General features: G+C 41.6%; 1 protein-coding gene across 2 annotated transcripts in view; it reads right to left on the minus strand.

Annotated features, from left to right (window-relative positions):
• Window positions 1–920: 920 nt before the first annotated feature.
• Window positions 921–15,212, minus strand: part of Ppp2r3a (protein phosphatase 2 regulatory subunit B''alpha) — a 140,092-nt gene continuing 125,800 nt past the window's right edge. For both annotated transcript variants that reach the window (XM_038321845.1, XM_038321847.1), the window contains one exon: window positions 921–2,434. In XM_038321845.1, coding sequence (XP_038177773.1) covers window positions 2,308–2,434 — 127 coding nt within the window. In that variant the 3' untranslated portion in view covers window positions 921–2,307. The remainder of the gene's footprint in view (window positions 2,435–15,212) is intronic.

Consider the following 15,212-nt stretch of genomic DNA (forward strand, 5'->3'; position numbering starts at 1 on the left):
GTAAGGGAGAAAGAAGGTAGCAAAATAAAGAAGGCTGAAGGCAGAGTGTCTTCTTAGCATGTGGATAGTTCTAGGTTTTGATTCCCAGCACCACAGATAAGTACAAGTTACATACGATTTCAGTGCAGCTAGTGAGACCTAGCTAGCTCAGCCCTATGCTCACAGCTTTTAAGGGATATTTATAAAGTTGAATTTTATATTGTGCTTTTTGGTGAGTCTCAAATAGTTTAGAACATATAGCTAATAAAATCCTTTACAGTGCCTTAAAAACACAAGTATTATCCTCTTATTTTTATCTGAAATTAAAAATAGTTGTTTTCCTTTCCTGCTAAAGATTGGATGTGACTGGTGATAACATCACATAACTATTTTTAAGATAGGGTTTCACTGTGTAGCCTAGGATGGCCTCAAACTTTGAGCTGTCGATCCTCCTTGCCTCAGTCTCCTCTGAGTGCTAGCATTATAGTAAACAAAATTTATCAGTGTGTTTAGGCTATTGTATATAGTGCATTCTCTCTCTTGCCTTAACTACCAAAATATCATGAGGTTCCAGGCATGTGCCACCACACTTCAAAAAAATTTTTTTTTTCAAATTTAGTCACTATTAGGCTTTAGTTATCTGGGTATGCTGTTAGTTGTTACCACTTTCTATACTGGTCATGAAGTGTAGATGGAGCGGCAGGGCTGCGTCCCGCCATCCGGCTAGCTTTCACCCGAAATAATTACACGGAAACTGTATTCTTTTAAACACTGCCTGACTCATTAGTTTCAGCCTCTTATTGGTTAATTTTCACATCTTCCTTTAACCCATACTTAGTAATCCATGTAGCACCACGAGGTGGTCGCTTACCAGGAGAGATCTTAACTTGTGTCTGTCTTGGAGAGGAGAAGCATGGTGACTGCCTGAAGCGTCTGCCTTCTCTATCCCAGCATCCTGTTCTGTCTACTCCACCCACCTATGTTCTGACCTATTGGGCCAAGCTTTTTTTTTTTTTTATTAATTAACCAATGAAAGTCCTCCATCAATGAAGGTAAAAATAACTGGAGATATGGAGGGTCTTGTGACAGGCAGGATTGCTGAGCTTGCTAACTTCTAGTTTAGTTGATGTACATTTCTTATTTTTTTTTCTTCACGTTTAGTCTGCCATCATCCAAGGTTTGATTATTTCAGTGCTTGGCCTTTATACCAGCACAGAGAGAAAAGGGAGGTTATTCTGATCCTTTAAACGACTTTCAAAACAAAGGGGCAGGGAAAATTGATGACTTTGACAGACATGGATAATAAAAAGTTGCAGTGATTTTAGAGCTGTCCATCCTATTTTTAGTATTTTTCCCCCAGCATGTAGGATAACAGTAAGCATTGTAGGATTTGGCTGCACTGTGGCATATTTGATTTACCACTTTAGCAAAAAAGGTGAGAATCATTGTTTTCTTCCAAGTTTGGTGACAACGAGGAGGACGAAATATCTGGTGTAGTAGTTTCTTTTCCACTCTTCTGGCTTACTCTAGTGTTCAAGGGAAAGAAATACGTATAGTGAGAAGTTTCCATGGTATGTCACATTCCTTAAGTCTTCAAGTAGGCCTGCTAGAAATGAAGATGGATCATCAAACAATCTGTAGATTAACAACCATCCAATAGTTGGTTACAGATTTTATCTTAGTGCCAGATTCTGTACTTTAAGGAGTTTTCTTGAGATTTTGTACAAGACCCTCAGATGCAGAGGCTGCTGAGCTTGCCAGCAGAGCTGGAAGGGCCTAGTGGTTAAAATACCTGAGACTGTAAAGTGACTAGCAGTTTGGCAGGTCATGGTGAAATGACATTAAACCAGGTAAGTTAAAGTCCCTGGACTCCAGTGCACACAGTGGTCTCTGAGATGTTTGGCAGTGCTTTTGTTACTAGGACAAAGTCAATTTTAGAGGCCCTTTTCCAACTTCCAGAACTTTTGACTCAAGTTTTCTGCAAGTGAAGTTTTCTAGGTTCTGTAGGAGCCTGAGGGACCCCAGGGAAGCTGGCCATCACTGAGGCAGCTTCTTTCTGTGCAGAGAACTGTGCTTGGACTTGTTTCCAAGAGAGCCTCCATACGCTGAGGGGTGTAGAGTGCGGACCGCAGACTGGAGAGTGATGGCAGCATGGACTTCCAAGGAAGAGCTCTGCACAAGGTTTGCGACAAACTGGAGGGGTCTCCTGTGCTGAATTACTTAAGAGCATTTTAGTTCCTAGTGCACTTGGAGCAATCAAAGCCTTTACAAAGCAGTGTGCAAACTAGAGCATCTCTACACACCATCCTCCTGTGTAGATGTTGGCAACTACTCTTCATCCACTGACTGAAGCTTTCCACATTTCTCTGAAAGACTTGACGTTACTATTTTATTACCCTTGTTTCCAAATTCAGAGGGAGACACAGGTTCATCTGCTTCATAATCTTCAAAGGAACTGAAAGGACAAAGCAAATGTAGTTAATTTTTTAAAATAAAAACATCTGGATACATGGCAATATAGCAAATACAGAGATTTGGAAGATCAGCCTGATAAAAATCACCTTCACATAACTAACTGGCAGATTACCCACAGTGAGCTGTTCTGAGGAGGTACCAGTCTAGAGAAGCCTCTACCTGCTCCCTAAAGCTCAAGTCCATGTTAGGATTTGTCAAAAGCAGAATTAGGAGTTTTAAGAGTGTTCTCACTGGTATTTCTACAGAGGGGAACTTTGTCATTGACTGCTGTATTACAGCCTCCCTCCTCGGGCCCTGTGGATACATTTAGATGTGCAAGTGTATCTGCTGTGGACTTCAAGTCTGCCTGTGGATTTTCCTCCTAATTCTCATTGCTCCCTTTAAGCTTTGAAATGCCATGACTCCTAGATTCAATATTTATCTCTTGTGAATGACGGTTGCCTGCCCTGAGGTACTGAAGTATCCTGATACTAATTTGAGCCTAGAAAATGTGATCATCGACTGAATTATGCCCCCCACCCCCTTTTGAGACAGGGTTTCTTTGTTTAACAGTCCTGGCTATCCTGGAACTCACTTTGTAGACCAGGCTGGCCTCGAACTCACTGAGATCCATCTGCCTCTACCTCCCAAGTGCTGGGATAAAAGCTGTGCACCACCACCACCACCGCCCAATGACTGCATTATGTTTTATGTTAATACTTAACTTCATTGGTGTAGCCTTGTTATTTGGACCTTGCACATACTAGAGAATTGTTTTATCCTTGAGCCATTGTTTTATCCAGCCCCCTAAATTGTTTTTTTTTTACATTTATTTATGTGTATAAGTGTGACCTGCATGTTAGTAATGTGTACCTTTTGTGCCCATGGAGAAGAGGGTATTGGATCCCCTGGAACTGGATTATAAATGATTGTGAGCTGTCATGTGGGTGCTGGGAACTAAATTTGGGTTCCCTGCAAGGGCAATAAGTACACATAACCACTGAACCACCTCTAGCACTCCCCCCCCCCCCAATCCAAAACATTTTAAGTAGAGGATAGAGGTTTAAAAGAAAAGCCTACCTAATCTTTGGAAAACTTCCCTGTGATTCTAGCTTGTGATGCTCAAGCTTGGTTACTGCAATGTGTTCCTATTGTACTATTCTCCATCCTCGGCATCTGTGGCAATTAAATGTACTAGGTAAGGAAGCAATATGAGAGCAGTATTGCTTTATGGGGCATGGAGTGGCATCAAAGTTAATTTTAGCAATGATAAGTGACAGGAAGACATTTTTTTTTTCCCTTGGTCCCTTTCTGTGTGCAAGCTGCTAGTGTCTAAAATACTTCAGCATAGGTCTGAGAAAAGATGTATTTTCAGAGTTAAAGTCAGAAGTGACACCAATTCAGTAAGTTAGTTGAACTCAAATTGCTGAGCTCGAACCAAATGCTAGAATACAATGTCATGGGATGAATGGAAGCAGCCTCCTTGAGCTATGGTGGCCTGATGGAGGTCACTTGGTGGATTTAAACATGGGTTATGGAGCCAAGATTCTAAATTCAGATTCTAATCTGCATCTGATTACTGTGTGACTTTGGACATGTTACTAAACCTCATCTTTTCTTGACTCATGAGCTTCTGACTACCAGGTAGGGGTGCTAAGAATCTGATACATCAGAAACTACCAAATGTAGCTCTTGTTTTCATAGAGAAGTACTAGGGCTTAGAGTATGACTGTGACACACAACCCTATTGGGGGCAAGAATATTTGTGAAAAAAGCCAGCCCCTTCCCTCCAACACCATGTAAGCCTAGTTCCAGGCCAACCAGGTAAGGTTACGAAACAAATTAAACCAAAAGGGATGGCTCAATAACAATTCTTTTTGTTGGTGCTGTGGAAACCTCATTAGATAACACCTGGAGATACCTTTGACTCACAGCTGGGAGGATCTGTGGGCATCTAGTTAGTACAGTTCAAGGATAAAACTAAGAAGTCAGCCACCTCATAGAATCACCCAACTTAAAACTGGTGCAGTTGAAGACTGAACTACATCTTTACCTCTTCAGCAACACTGTGAACAGGCTGTGGACTAAACTCTTTATTTGAACTTCTGGGCAACTATTGTCTTTCCCATGGTTACTCACCACTTCACCTGTGCTGCTAAGCCTCCATAGATCTGGCTGCCTACTAGAGGGTGACCACATACGGCTTAAGCCTGAACTTACTTTCCTGCTGATCTGTTTCTCCCTGTTAACAGTGAGCCATGTACCACTCACAGCCAGAATCCCAATAACCCAATTATGTCCTTTTCCTTCCTCCCCTTTTTGAATCCAGCCAGTTTGCTCAGCACACTATACCTATGGAGACAGCTGTTTTCCTGCTACTGACTGGTTCAAGGCCCCTGCTTTCTTGTTTGAATAATGTTTTCTAGTGACTGACTTCCCTGGTCTCACTTCTGCATGGACCCTTTGCTGCTGCTATATCCAGATATCATGTTTGGGATGAGTTAAAGCCTTGGGGTTTAATGCCACTCTGTCTTGCAGTTTCCAGTAACCCCTCCCTTTTTGCAGATTGTGTTCATTTTGTTTATCTGAGATGTCACTGAAAAGATTCTCCAGGCTACAGAGGCAACTCATTGGTTACAGGTGTTTACTACTCTTGCAGAGGACCTGAGTTTGGTTCCCAGCACCATTTTGGTGGCTCATGGCCACCTGTAACCACCTACAGAAGATCTGATACCTTTGGACTCCACAGGCACCTGTCTGATCAGACAGAGTCAGTCTGATCAAAACTTAAAAAGAGCAGAGGCAGGTGGATTTGGAGGCCAGCCTGATCTATACAGTGATGTCCAGGCCATCCAGGGCTACATAGTGAGACCCTGTCTTGATTTAAAACAAAAACAAAAACAATTACTTAGCCAGGTGTGGTGGTGTTCATCTTTAATCCCATTACTCAGGAGGCAGAGGCAGGTGGTCAAGCCAGGACAGCCAGGGCTGTTTGACAGAGTAACCCTGTCTTGGACAAAACCAAAACCAAACCAATTACTTTATGAGGTGTTATCATTAAGCCATTTTTTTAGTTTCATTTTTTTAATTGATTTTTATTGAGCTCTACATTTTTCTCTGCTCCCCTCCCTGCCTCTCCCCTCATTAAGCCATTTTTGAATGAGCAGAGGAGTCAGGATAAAAGCTGGCTGGAATACTGAAGAGTCCAGTATTCACTAGAAACAAGTATAAAAGAGCTTTCTTAGGAATTAAGTACAAAAGTATGAAGACAGATAATGTTCAGTTCTTCTGGCAACACCCCTGCTTTTAGAAACTAGCCTTCCTAAATAAGATTTCCCTCTCAAAAACAAGTTTTGGGGCAAAAGTATTATGCTGGTTCTGCAAATTCCTGGGATGGCATCACTACCTAGAGTGAGCAGAGATGGTGCTGGCACATACAAAGGAGTGTGTGTAGTTCAGGTGTTAGCTGGGAGTTGTGGTTTGAGCCAGATTTCTGAAATTCTGATTATAGAAGCAAAGGGCTAGAATATTTCACTCAGGGCTTGCTGTGGGAAATCTTAAACATGGCGGGTATAAGCATGGACTAAAATATCTACTAGTTCTTTACTGTGAAGCCTTTTATAATCCAGAAGTAGAAGTGTGAATTACAGGTTTACTTTCTCGAGACAGGGTCTCTCATGTAGCTTTAAACTCACTCAGGATCCTCCTACTTTTATCCTCTGTCTTCTACGTACTGGGTCTGCAGGCAGGCACTACCACACCCAGTTTATGCAATAATACTGTGGCTAGAACTTGGGGCGCTTTGTGCGTGAAGACAAACACTCTACCAACTGACCTAGCTCTCCACCCTACCTCCCCTTTGTTGAGACAGGTTCCCTCCATATAGCTCTGGCTAGCTTGAAAGTCATGTAGACCAGGCTGGCCTTGGACTCACAAGAGCTTCACCTGTATATATCTCTAGAGTGATGGGATTAAAGAGGCGTGCCACTATGTTTAGTTTATTTTTTGATATATTTCCATTCTTTGAGAATTTCATATATGCATACAATGTATTTTGATCATACTTGGCCCCAATTCTCCCACAACTCCTTTCATATCCATTCCAATCTCCTAATTTCATGCCATTCATTCCATGTTGTACACACACACACACACACACACACACACACACTCTGTCTCTATGTTAGCCTATAATGGCTGAGCCATCGCTCTAGCTTTTTTTTGTTTTTTGTTTTTTCGAGACAGGGTTTCCCTGTAGTTTCTAGAGCCTGTCCTGGAACTAGCTCTTGTAGACCAGGCTGGCCTCGAACTCAGAGATCCGCCTGCCTCTGCCTCCCAAGTGCTGGGATTAAAGGCGTGCACCACCACTGCCCGGCTCAGCTTTTTTTTTTTTTTTTTTTTATCTGTGTTACCCTTATACTCATGGGTGTGGAACCACCTGGCGGAGCATGGTCAACCAGAAGGCATGCCCTTAATGCCTCTTCCTTAAAAGCCACCAATCAAGCTGGGTGGTAGTGGCACACGCCTTTAATCCCAGCACTCGGGAGGCAGAAGCAGGCTGATCTCTGTTAGTTTGAAGCCAGCCTGGTCTACAAGAGCTAGTTCCAGAACAGGCCCCAAAGCTACAGAGAAACCCTGTCTTGAAAAAACAAAAACAAAAAAGCAAAAGAAAAAAAGGCCATCAATCATCAATCAAGCAGAGCTCCTCTGTTCATACTGAAAGTTAATGGGTTTGATCTTGTATTTTAAATTAAAAACATTCCTTGAGCCTTTATTGAAATTCAATTAAATGAAATATTTTGAAAATTGGACATTTAGTTCATGGAACTTTATCTAGTTTCTTTTGAAAATCTTTTATTCCAACTTTAGCAAGTTTCCTGATGTAGGCCTGTGTGATGCTCAGCAGATAGCGGCGCTTGCTGCCAACCTGAGTTCCATTCCCATGACACAGTAGGAGGGAACAACTCATAGGCTGCCTCTGACCTCCACATGTCTATCATGACATGCCCATGCCCATATACATACACACAAATGCAATGAAAGTTCCTAATGTCTACTAACCTACTTTTCTGCCTCAGAAAGTTGATCTTAGTTGATCCGTCTTAATTAAGAACTTTTAATAACGCTGGGAGGTGGTGGCACACACTTTTAATCCCAGCACTTGGAAAGCACAGGCAGCTCGGCCAGCTTGGTTTACATAGCAAGTTCCAGGACAGCCAGGCATACACAGAGACAACCTGTCTTGAAAAACAAAACAACCCCCCTCCCTCAAACAGTAACAAAAAGAACCCATAAAACTCCCAACAACAACCAAAAAAATCCCCCAAAAATTTACAACAGAAAACTAAATAAAGATTATTTTATGTGTGCTTTGCCTGAATGTTATTATGTGTGCCCAGTGCCCACAGAGGCCAGAAGATTCCTGGAACTGGAGTTATAGATGGTTGTGAGCTGCCCAAGTAGATGCTGGCAACCAAACCTGGGTCCTCTGCAGGAGCAGCAAGTGCTGAGCCACCCTTCCAGCCCTTTAAATCTAAAACAAAATACACTTTTGTTTGTTTTGTTTTTAAAGATAAGGTCTCCTTATATAGTTCAGGCTGACTGCCTCAAATCCTCCAAGTGTTAGGATTACAGGTGTGTGCAACTCTGTCTGGACAGAGCAGATCTTATAAACTATCTTAAAGGACGAGTAACTGTGTTAAGGAATACTCCAAAGCAGCAAAGCCCTGTTTTTGAATGCTAGTAACACTGCTACTTAAGTATACTGAAACATAAATAGTTCTTTCTGGATTGCTTGACCAGAAGTGTTTTTGGTTTTTCTTTTTGTGTTTTTGTTTTTTTGAGACAGGGTTTCTTTATGTAGCTTTGGATCCTGTCCTGGAACTCACTCTGTAGACCAGGCTGGCCTCCTGAGTGCTTGTATTAAAGGCGTGTGCCACCACCTCCTGGCCCAAAGGTGTTTTTAAAATTATTTATCATGTGTGCATGATGGGTATGTGTGTGTGAAGTCACATGTGGAGGCAGAGGACAGCTTAGTGAAGTTGGTTCTCTTCACCTTTATGTAGGTTTGGGAGATCAAACTCAGTTCTATAGATTTTAACAAGTACCTTTACCTGCTGATTCATCTTACTGCCCTCTCCCAATATTTAATTTGGATGTGTAGCTGTCTGGGTGTATGTGCCTGTTTATGAGCGCCCATGCCTGTGTATGTGAAAAACAGAAAAGGCTGTTAGTGTCCTCTTCTGTTACTTTCTACTTCTTTCTGTGAGACAGTCTCTCAGAAACTGGGGCTCAGTTTTCTCACCTTGGCTAAAAGCCAGCAACCGGGTTCAGAGCTGGGGTTGCAGGCATTTTTGGGAACATTTGTCTTATTGTGTGGCTGCTGGGATCCTAATTTATTTTGTTGTAGAGAATGAATGCAAGGATGCTAACTATAAATAATTGTGTAGCCTGCTTTCCTCATATACATTTGTGCAGGTGGGACCCTGGACTTTGTGGGTCACTATTGGGTTGGATTTTCATGCTGTTCTCAGTTCTGAGCATCTGTCCTCAGGCCATGCTTATCTGCAGTGTATGCAGCCTTCGGCCTGGAGTCTCGACTGGCTGCTGACTGAAGCCGGAGGTAGAGCATGATACAACAGCAACCTATGACTTAAATGGGGAAGAATTTTGAGTGCCTTTTGAAAGGCTGTGTGTTCTGGGCTGGGGTTACATGCAAGATTGAAACAAGGTTCTCTGCTTTTGAGAAGCCCACAATCTAGTGCTAAGATAAGCAAGTAGGTCCATCTGTTTTCATCATATGCCAGGTTCTCTTGGAAATATTACATACACCGTCTCACATATATAATGTGTCAGTGGTGCCATCCTGTGCTCTGGGATTGCTGAGTATGGCTGACTAAACTCTCCTTTGGTAGAGGTTGAGTAAGTGTGGCCATGGTCACAGAAGCTGTAGAATAGCCACCGCTTTTTGTTACAAACAACAGGCCGAAAGACTTTATTTAGTTATATACATATTGTTCTTTAAATCTTAAAATAGCTTGGTGTGGCAGAGGTTGCACTGTGGAGGGGATACTAAGGCTTGGAGACCCAGGATCACAGTAGTAAGTGGTGGAACAAAGATTTGAATTTAGTATTGCCTAACTCCAAATTTTCATGTGTGTAATGTTACAGACTCCAATTCTACCCAGAATAGTCATAGCTACCATTTCCTGTAGCTGGATGCCAACTGTTTGCCTGTACCATCTCTGAGCCTCACAGTGACTCTGGAAGGTAGTTACCAGGATCTTCTGAAACTGAGCCGGAGGAGTCAGGTAACCCGCCCAGCTGGTGACTTGGCCAGCTCTCAGTGGCTCCTAAGCCTCAAACATTCTTCCCTTTTCTGATATGAATCTGACAATTTCTTTGTGACATTTATTCATTCTGACATCTGTACTTCATGAGAGGAAGCCCTGGGCTGTAGCTGGTAAGGTGTAGAACAAGCCTTCCCCGTCCTCACTGACATCCTAGCACTCCTGTACAGGCTGTGGCTGCTGTCTTCTCCTCCCCAGAGACTTCAGCACTCACATGTGTTCTCTATAAGCCTTATCTCCCACCACATGAGAAGAGGAGTTCGTGATGAGAGCGTCTCATATGTACTGGTTGGATTTCACAGCAGCTGGTGACTGCATCTCCTCCCTTGACCCTTAGCCTGCATCCCTTGTCTCCTCTTTGTTCCATGCACACTGGCACTTTTCTTAGTGCTACCACAACTTGAAATTCTTTTTTGCTTGATCCAATTATATTTTATCTTTAACTGATAATAAGTTTCTCTTGTGCTTATTCAAACATACTATGTATTTAGACCTGCTACCTATTTTTTCCTTTTCTTTAAAGGAGATTACAAAAAACAGAGTTGGAGGATTTTTAAAAAGGGTCTAGAGAGATGGCTCAGAGGTTAAGAATACTTACTGCTTTATTAGAGGGCTAGAGTTTGGATCCCAGCACCTGCACTGGGTGGCTCACATATGCCTGTTAACTTCAACTCTAAGGAATCTAACACCACTACTTTCTGGTCTCTCTGGGTACTCACACAAACACAAACACATAGATGCACACATATAAATAAATCTTTCAAAAATATATAAGCAGTACTTGGTGGTGCACACCTTTTATACCAGCACTGGAAGAGCAGAAGCAGGTAGATCTCTAAGTTCAACGTCAGCCTGGCCTACACAGCCAGTTTCAGGCAAGCCACAACTGCCTGACATGGTGCTTCGAACTGAATTCAGGTTTCTGCAGGAGCAGTATGCACTCAACTGTTGAGCCCTACAGATGAGAGAGATCATCTGAGTTACAACTATTCTAGTTTTCTCCTTTTATTTTCTGGGAGTTAAGAGACTACTTTATGTGGATAACCAAATAAAAACCGTCTCTCATAAGCTCCTATGTTGAACTCTTGGACCTCATGCTTCCCTGCCATGATGGACCTTTGGAACCGTAAGAAAAATAAACTCTTTCTCCTCTATAACTTGGTTTGGTCATGGTGTTCTATCACAGCAACAGAAAGTAACTGAAATATTTCATTGCCTTTGTGGGGGGTGGGAAGGTTTCTGGGGACTAAGTTTAGGGCTGTGCACATGTTAAGTGTTGCTCTACTCTAGCACTGAGCTGCACCCGCAGCCCACAGTTGCTCGGAGCATTTCACCGGTTCCTATGTGAAGGTCCCCTGACTCTCATGATGAGTACCACCTGGCACTTCTTTTAGACATGCTCTCTGAGGACCAGCACTTTGCATCTGTGAAATTCCAGAAATGTGCTGTCAGAACCTCACATTCTTAATAGTGGAATTTTGTTTGAAGTTTTCTTTTTAAAACAGTTTTATATGAATGTCTTGCTTACATATAAGTGCACTACTGTGCACCCTTGGAGGACAGAAAAGCACATTGGATCCCCTGGAACTACATACAATTGTAAGCCGCGATGTGGGTGCTGGGAACTGAATTGGGGTTCTCTGAAAGAACAGAAAGTGTTCTTAACCACTGGGCCTTCTCTCTAGTCCCTAAAATTGTTTTCATAGTAGTACTTGAATGATATTTATGATGTTAAGTTTGACTGCCAATTTGAAGTGACATCTCTAGGCATGCCTGTGAGGGGATTTTTGAACATTAGGCTAATTGAGGTGAGGAGAGCGGTCCTAAATGTGGTGTCACCACTGCATGGGCTGAATACAAGGAAGAAAGGAGTTGAGCAGCAGCATTTATCTCTGCTTCCTGATCAGGGATTCAGTAACAGCTGCCTCTAGCTTCTGCCCCCATGATGGACGGAGCCGGAACAGACTTCTTCCTGAAGCTGGTCTGTCAGGTAGTAAGTAGACAGTCTTGTTTAATTTCTTTTTACATTCCTTTGTGGGTAATTATTGTTCTTACTGAAGATTTTTCAGTTCTTTATTTTTTTGGACAGTGAATTCACTCTCATGTAGGGATTGACAAACTATATGATGAGCCAAATCTACCTTCACACCTGTTTTGGTACAACTGAGCTAAGAATACATTTACCTTTTTAAATTTCAAAGAAAAATCACAGGAATATTTTGTGATGTGAAATACTATGCAATGAGTACCTTCTAGTTTTTTTTAAAGTTCTATTGGAATACAGTGGCAAACATTTGCTCATATTATTATCTGCACACTGTAACAGAACCCATAAGACCTGAAATATTTTTAACTGGGGTAGAAAAAAAATGCTAATTCCTGCTTCCATGCATCTTTTTGTTGCTTCAATAGCTAAAGTTCTAGAAAATATTCCTGTTGTTTTCTAGAGGTGTTTAAAATGCCCAGCATTTCAGTAAAATAACAAATAATATTTTCAACTGTGTCCATTCCACTTGGCATCATGCTGCAGCTTTCACTACAACATTCTTCCTTGGCTGTGAGGTGGCCTACATGCAAGTCTGTCTACCTACGTTGGATCCCCGGATCCACAAGTGGCAAGAATCTGTCTCTGAAAGTGGACCTTTGATCTCCAAATGCATACCACAGTGTACGAACCCTTACCGTTATATCCCCATTTCTAAAACACTAGCTGTAGGCTTTAGGAGCACATTTGCCATTCCTCTGACCACTCATTTTGATTTCTTGTTCTTATTTCTAAATTGACTTCTTCCATTTGTATTGGATCGGTATTTCTCAACTGTCTGGCATTTGTTCACTTGTTGTTGTAGCTGGGATTAGACTGCTGCCTCTGTTTTACTGGTTGCTTGGGAAGGGGCAAGTGGGATCGCTGGTGTTTTCATCAAAAAGGGTTGGGAAGATGGTTTGGTCTGCTCTGTGCTGCTAAGTGTCTTTCAGTGGCTCTTCTTTTTTCTAAGTTCCCCTATTCTTTGCTTTTATCTTTCTTTTAGGGACAGGATGGGGTATACAGAGCTGGACCTATGTGAATGCGACTTGTGGTGTCTTCCTTGTTCTAGGTTTTAGTCAAATTCAGGTAGGGATCACTAAACGCTGCTCCGACCATCTGTAACAACTGCCTCTGTGTACTCTGTTACAAAGAGCCTCTGTTATTGGCGCCTTTGCTCTCATCCTTTTCTCTCTTCTTCCTGAAGCTTTCTTATTTTAGGTTGGCTTCTGATTTTTTTTTTAATTATCATCCTCCAGATGTATCCTAGGCTGTCCCCAACTCATGATCTAGCAGCTTGCTCTCTTGGATGCTAGGGTCACAGGCATGAGCCACTACCATCTGTACCATCTGTAACTCTTATTTACGTGGTGTGGAAGCTGAAAATTGCAGCATACAGCCAGACCCCCTTCTTTTAATCAGAAGGTAGTTTGTATTGCTATTTTTGGATGCTTTGTGTCCTCATATGTATTCTGTGAATACTTTATGGGCAAAACTCAAAAAGATTTTTAGTTTAGGAATAGGAATTAGGAACTACTTTACTATGTCTATAAATAATAGGCTTTTGATTTTTATTTTTGCTTCTTAAGCCTAGTAATATCAAGACAGCTTTTTAAAAGGGTTTTTAAATTATTACTAAAATACTGTTGTTTTTGGTGGTGGTCATTATTCCATAACTGAATCATTTTAAGAAGAAACTTTACCCATTTTACATTCATTGATCTAAAAACATTTGCCTTGTTTAGTTCATCATTTAGCTACGTGGTCTGTGCTTTTGTGTGTATGCTTTGTGACTGAATAAAAATGTTTGAATTTGGCTTCACTATTCTAGGTATTTATTTTAATTAACATCTAACTCTCCCTCTAGCTTGACTTAGTAGCTTTTTAGGGTGTCTGCTGAGACTTGCTAATTAAACATGTATTTTCTTCTGTGTCTCCTTTGAATTGTTACTGTTAATATTTACACAAAATTTATTTTTCTTACATGTATTTCCCAGCAGATTGTATTCTCTTTAATAGTTCTCTAGTTCAGTGGTTCAACCTTCCCTCATTCTGCAGCTCTTTAGTAGAGTTCCTCATGTTGTGTGACCCCAACCATAAAATCATTTTCGTTACTTAATAACTGTAATTTTGCTACTGTTATGAATCATAATGTAAATATCTGTTTTTTGATGTTTTAGGAGACCTCTATAAAGGGGTGTTTAACCGCCTCAAAGGGGGTTGAGAACCACTATTCTAGTTGGTTAGGTTTATTTTTTATATTTAAATTGATTGAATTCTTACTATTTGTTCTTTTTTCCATTATTGTAAGGCAACTGGAAGCAAGGGTGTCCTCCCCCACGTTGTGATTTGTATTTTTTAATTAAAATTTTTATTTTATTATTTTATGTGTATGGGTGTTTTATCTTTGTATTTGTCTGTGTGCTATGTGTGTTTGGAGCCTTTGGGACGCCAGAAGAGGGCATTGGATCCCTGAAACTAGAGTTACACACTGTGGTGAGCAACCATGTTGGTGGTGGGGATGTAACCCAGGTCTTCTGTAAGAGCAGCAAGTGCTCTTAACTGCTGAGCCATGTCTTCAGCCCCTGTGATTTGTAATTTTAAAAGGTGGAGAAACAAGTAGACAAAACTACCCTACAAAAGAGGCAAATCAGACCTTTGACCATTGTTGCATCCCAGTAAATTCATAAGGCACAACTGCAATCAGTTATTATTAATATTCCCTGGATATATTTGGCTTCTGACCCTGCCCCACTTGGGACATTTTTTTTTTACAAAAGAACTTTAAATATGAAACCTTAGTTTTATGACTAAAGAAATAAAAATAATCTACATATTTAAAAATGGGTGTTGGTGATGGTATACTCTACACCTTCAAAAAAGATACCAAAGACACCATGGGCTAGGTACAGGGTCTCCAGTATTTGAGAGGTTCAAGGAGGATCAACAAGTTCAAAGTCAACCTCTGTCTCCCTGTCCCCCCAAAAGGGAATCATGGAAAGATAGGAAATGGTGCAACTCTGGAGGACTAGTTTACATCACCTGGACTGGACATTTCCTGTGTACTCTTCCTTTCTCTCTGTGCTCCAGGAGGCTAACCTGATGGGCCACATCAGGGCCCTCCCTGGTCTTCTGAGGTCATCACCGGCTGCTGAGGGTATGGAGAGGGCCGGACGTGGGCTTCTAGTAGCTTGCTTTCAGGTGAGTTGCCTAGGATTGCAAAATTCTAAATCTTCCCAGGTTCCCTTTTCACACAGCTACTTTTTTTGGCTCTGGTATTTCATGTCCTTGTCCCTTTAGGCCACGACATGGAAATGTTGCCCCACTGCTGCTCAGCATGAGGCTCTGCACCCATCATTGCTTGGTTCCTATAAAACTCTTTTATGTCTTTGTAGACTCTCTACAAC

This window comes from Arvicola amphibius, chromosome 3 (assembly GCF_903992535.2).
Source record: "Arvicola amphibius chromosome 3, mArvAmp1.2, whole genome shotgun sequence".
In the NCBI taxonomy this organism is placed as follows: domain Eukaryota; kingdom Metazoa; phylum Chordata; class Mammalia; order Rodentia; family Cricetidae; genus Arvicola; species Arvicola amphibius.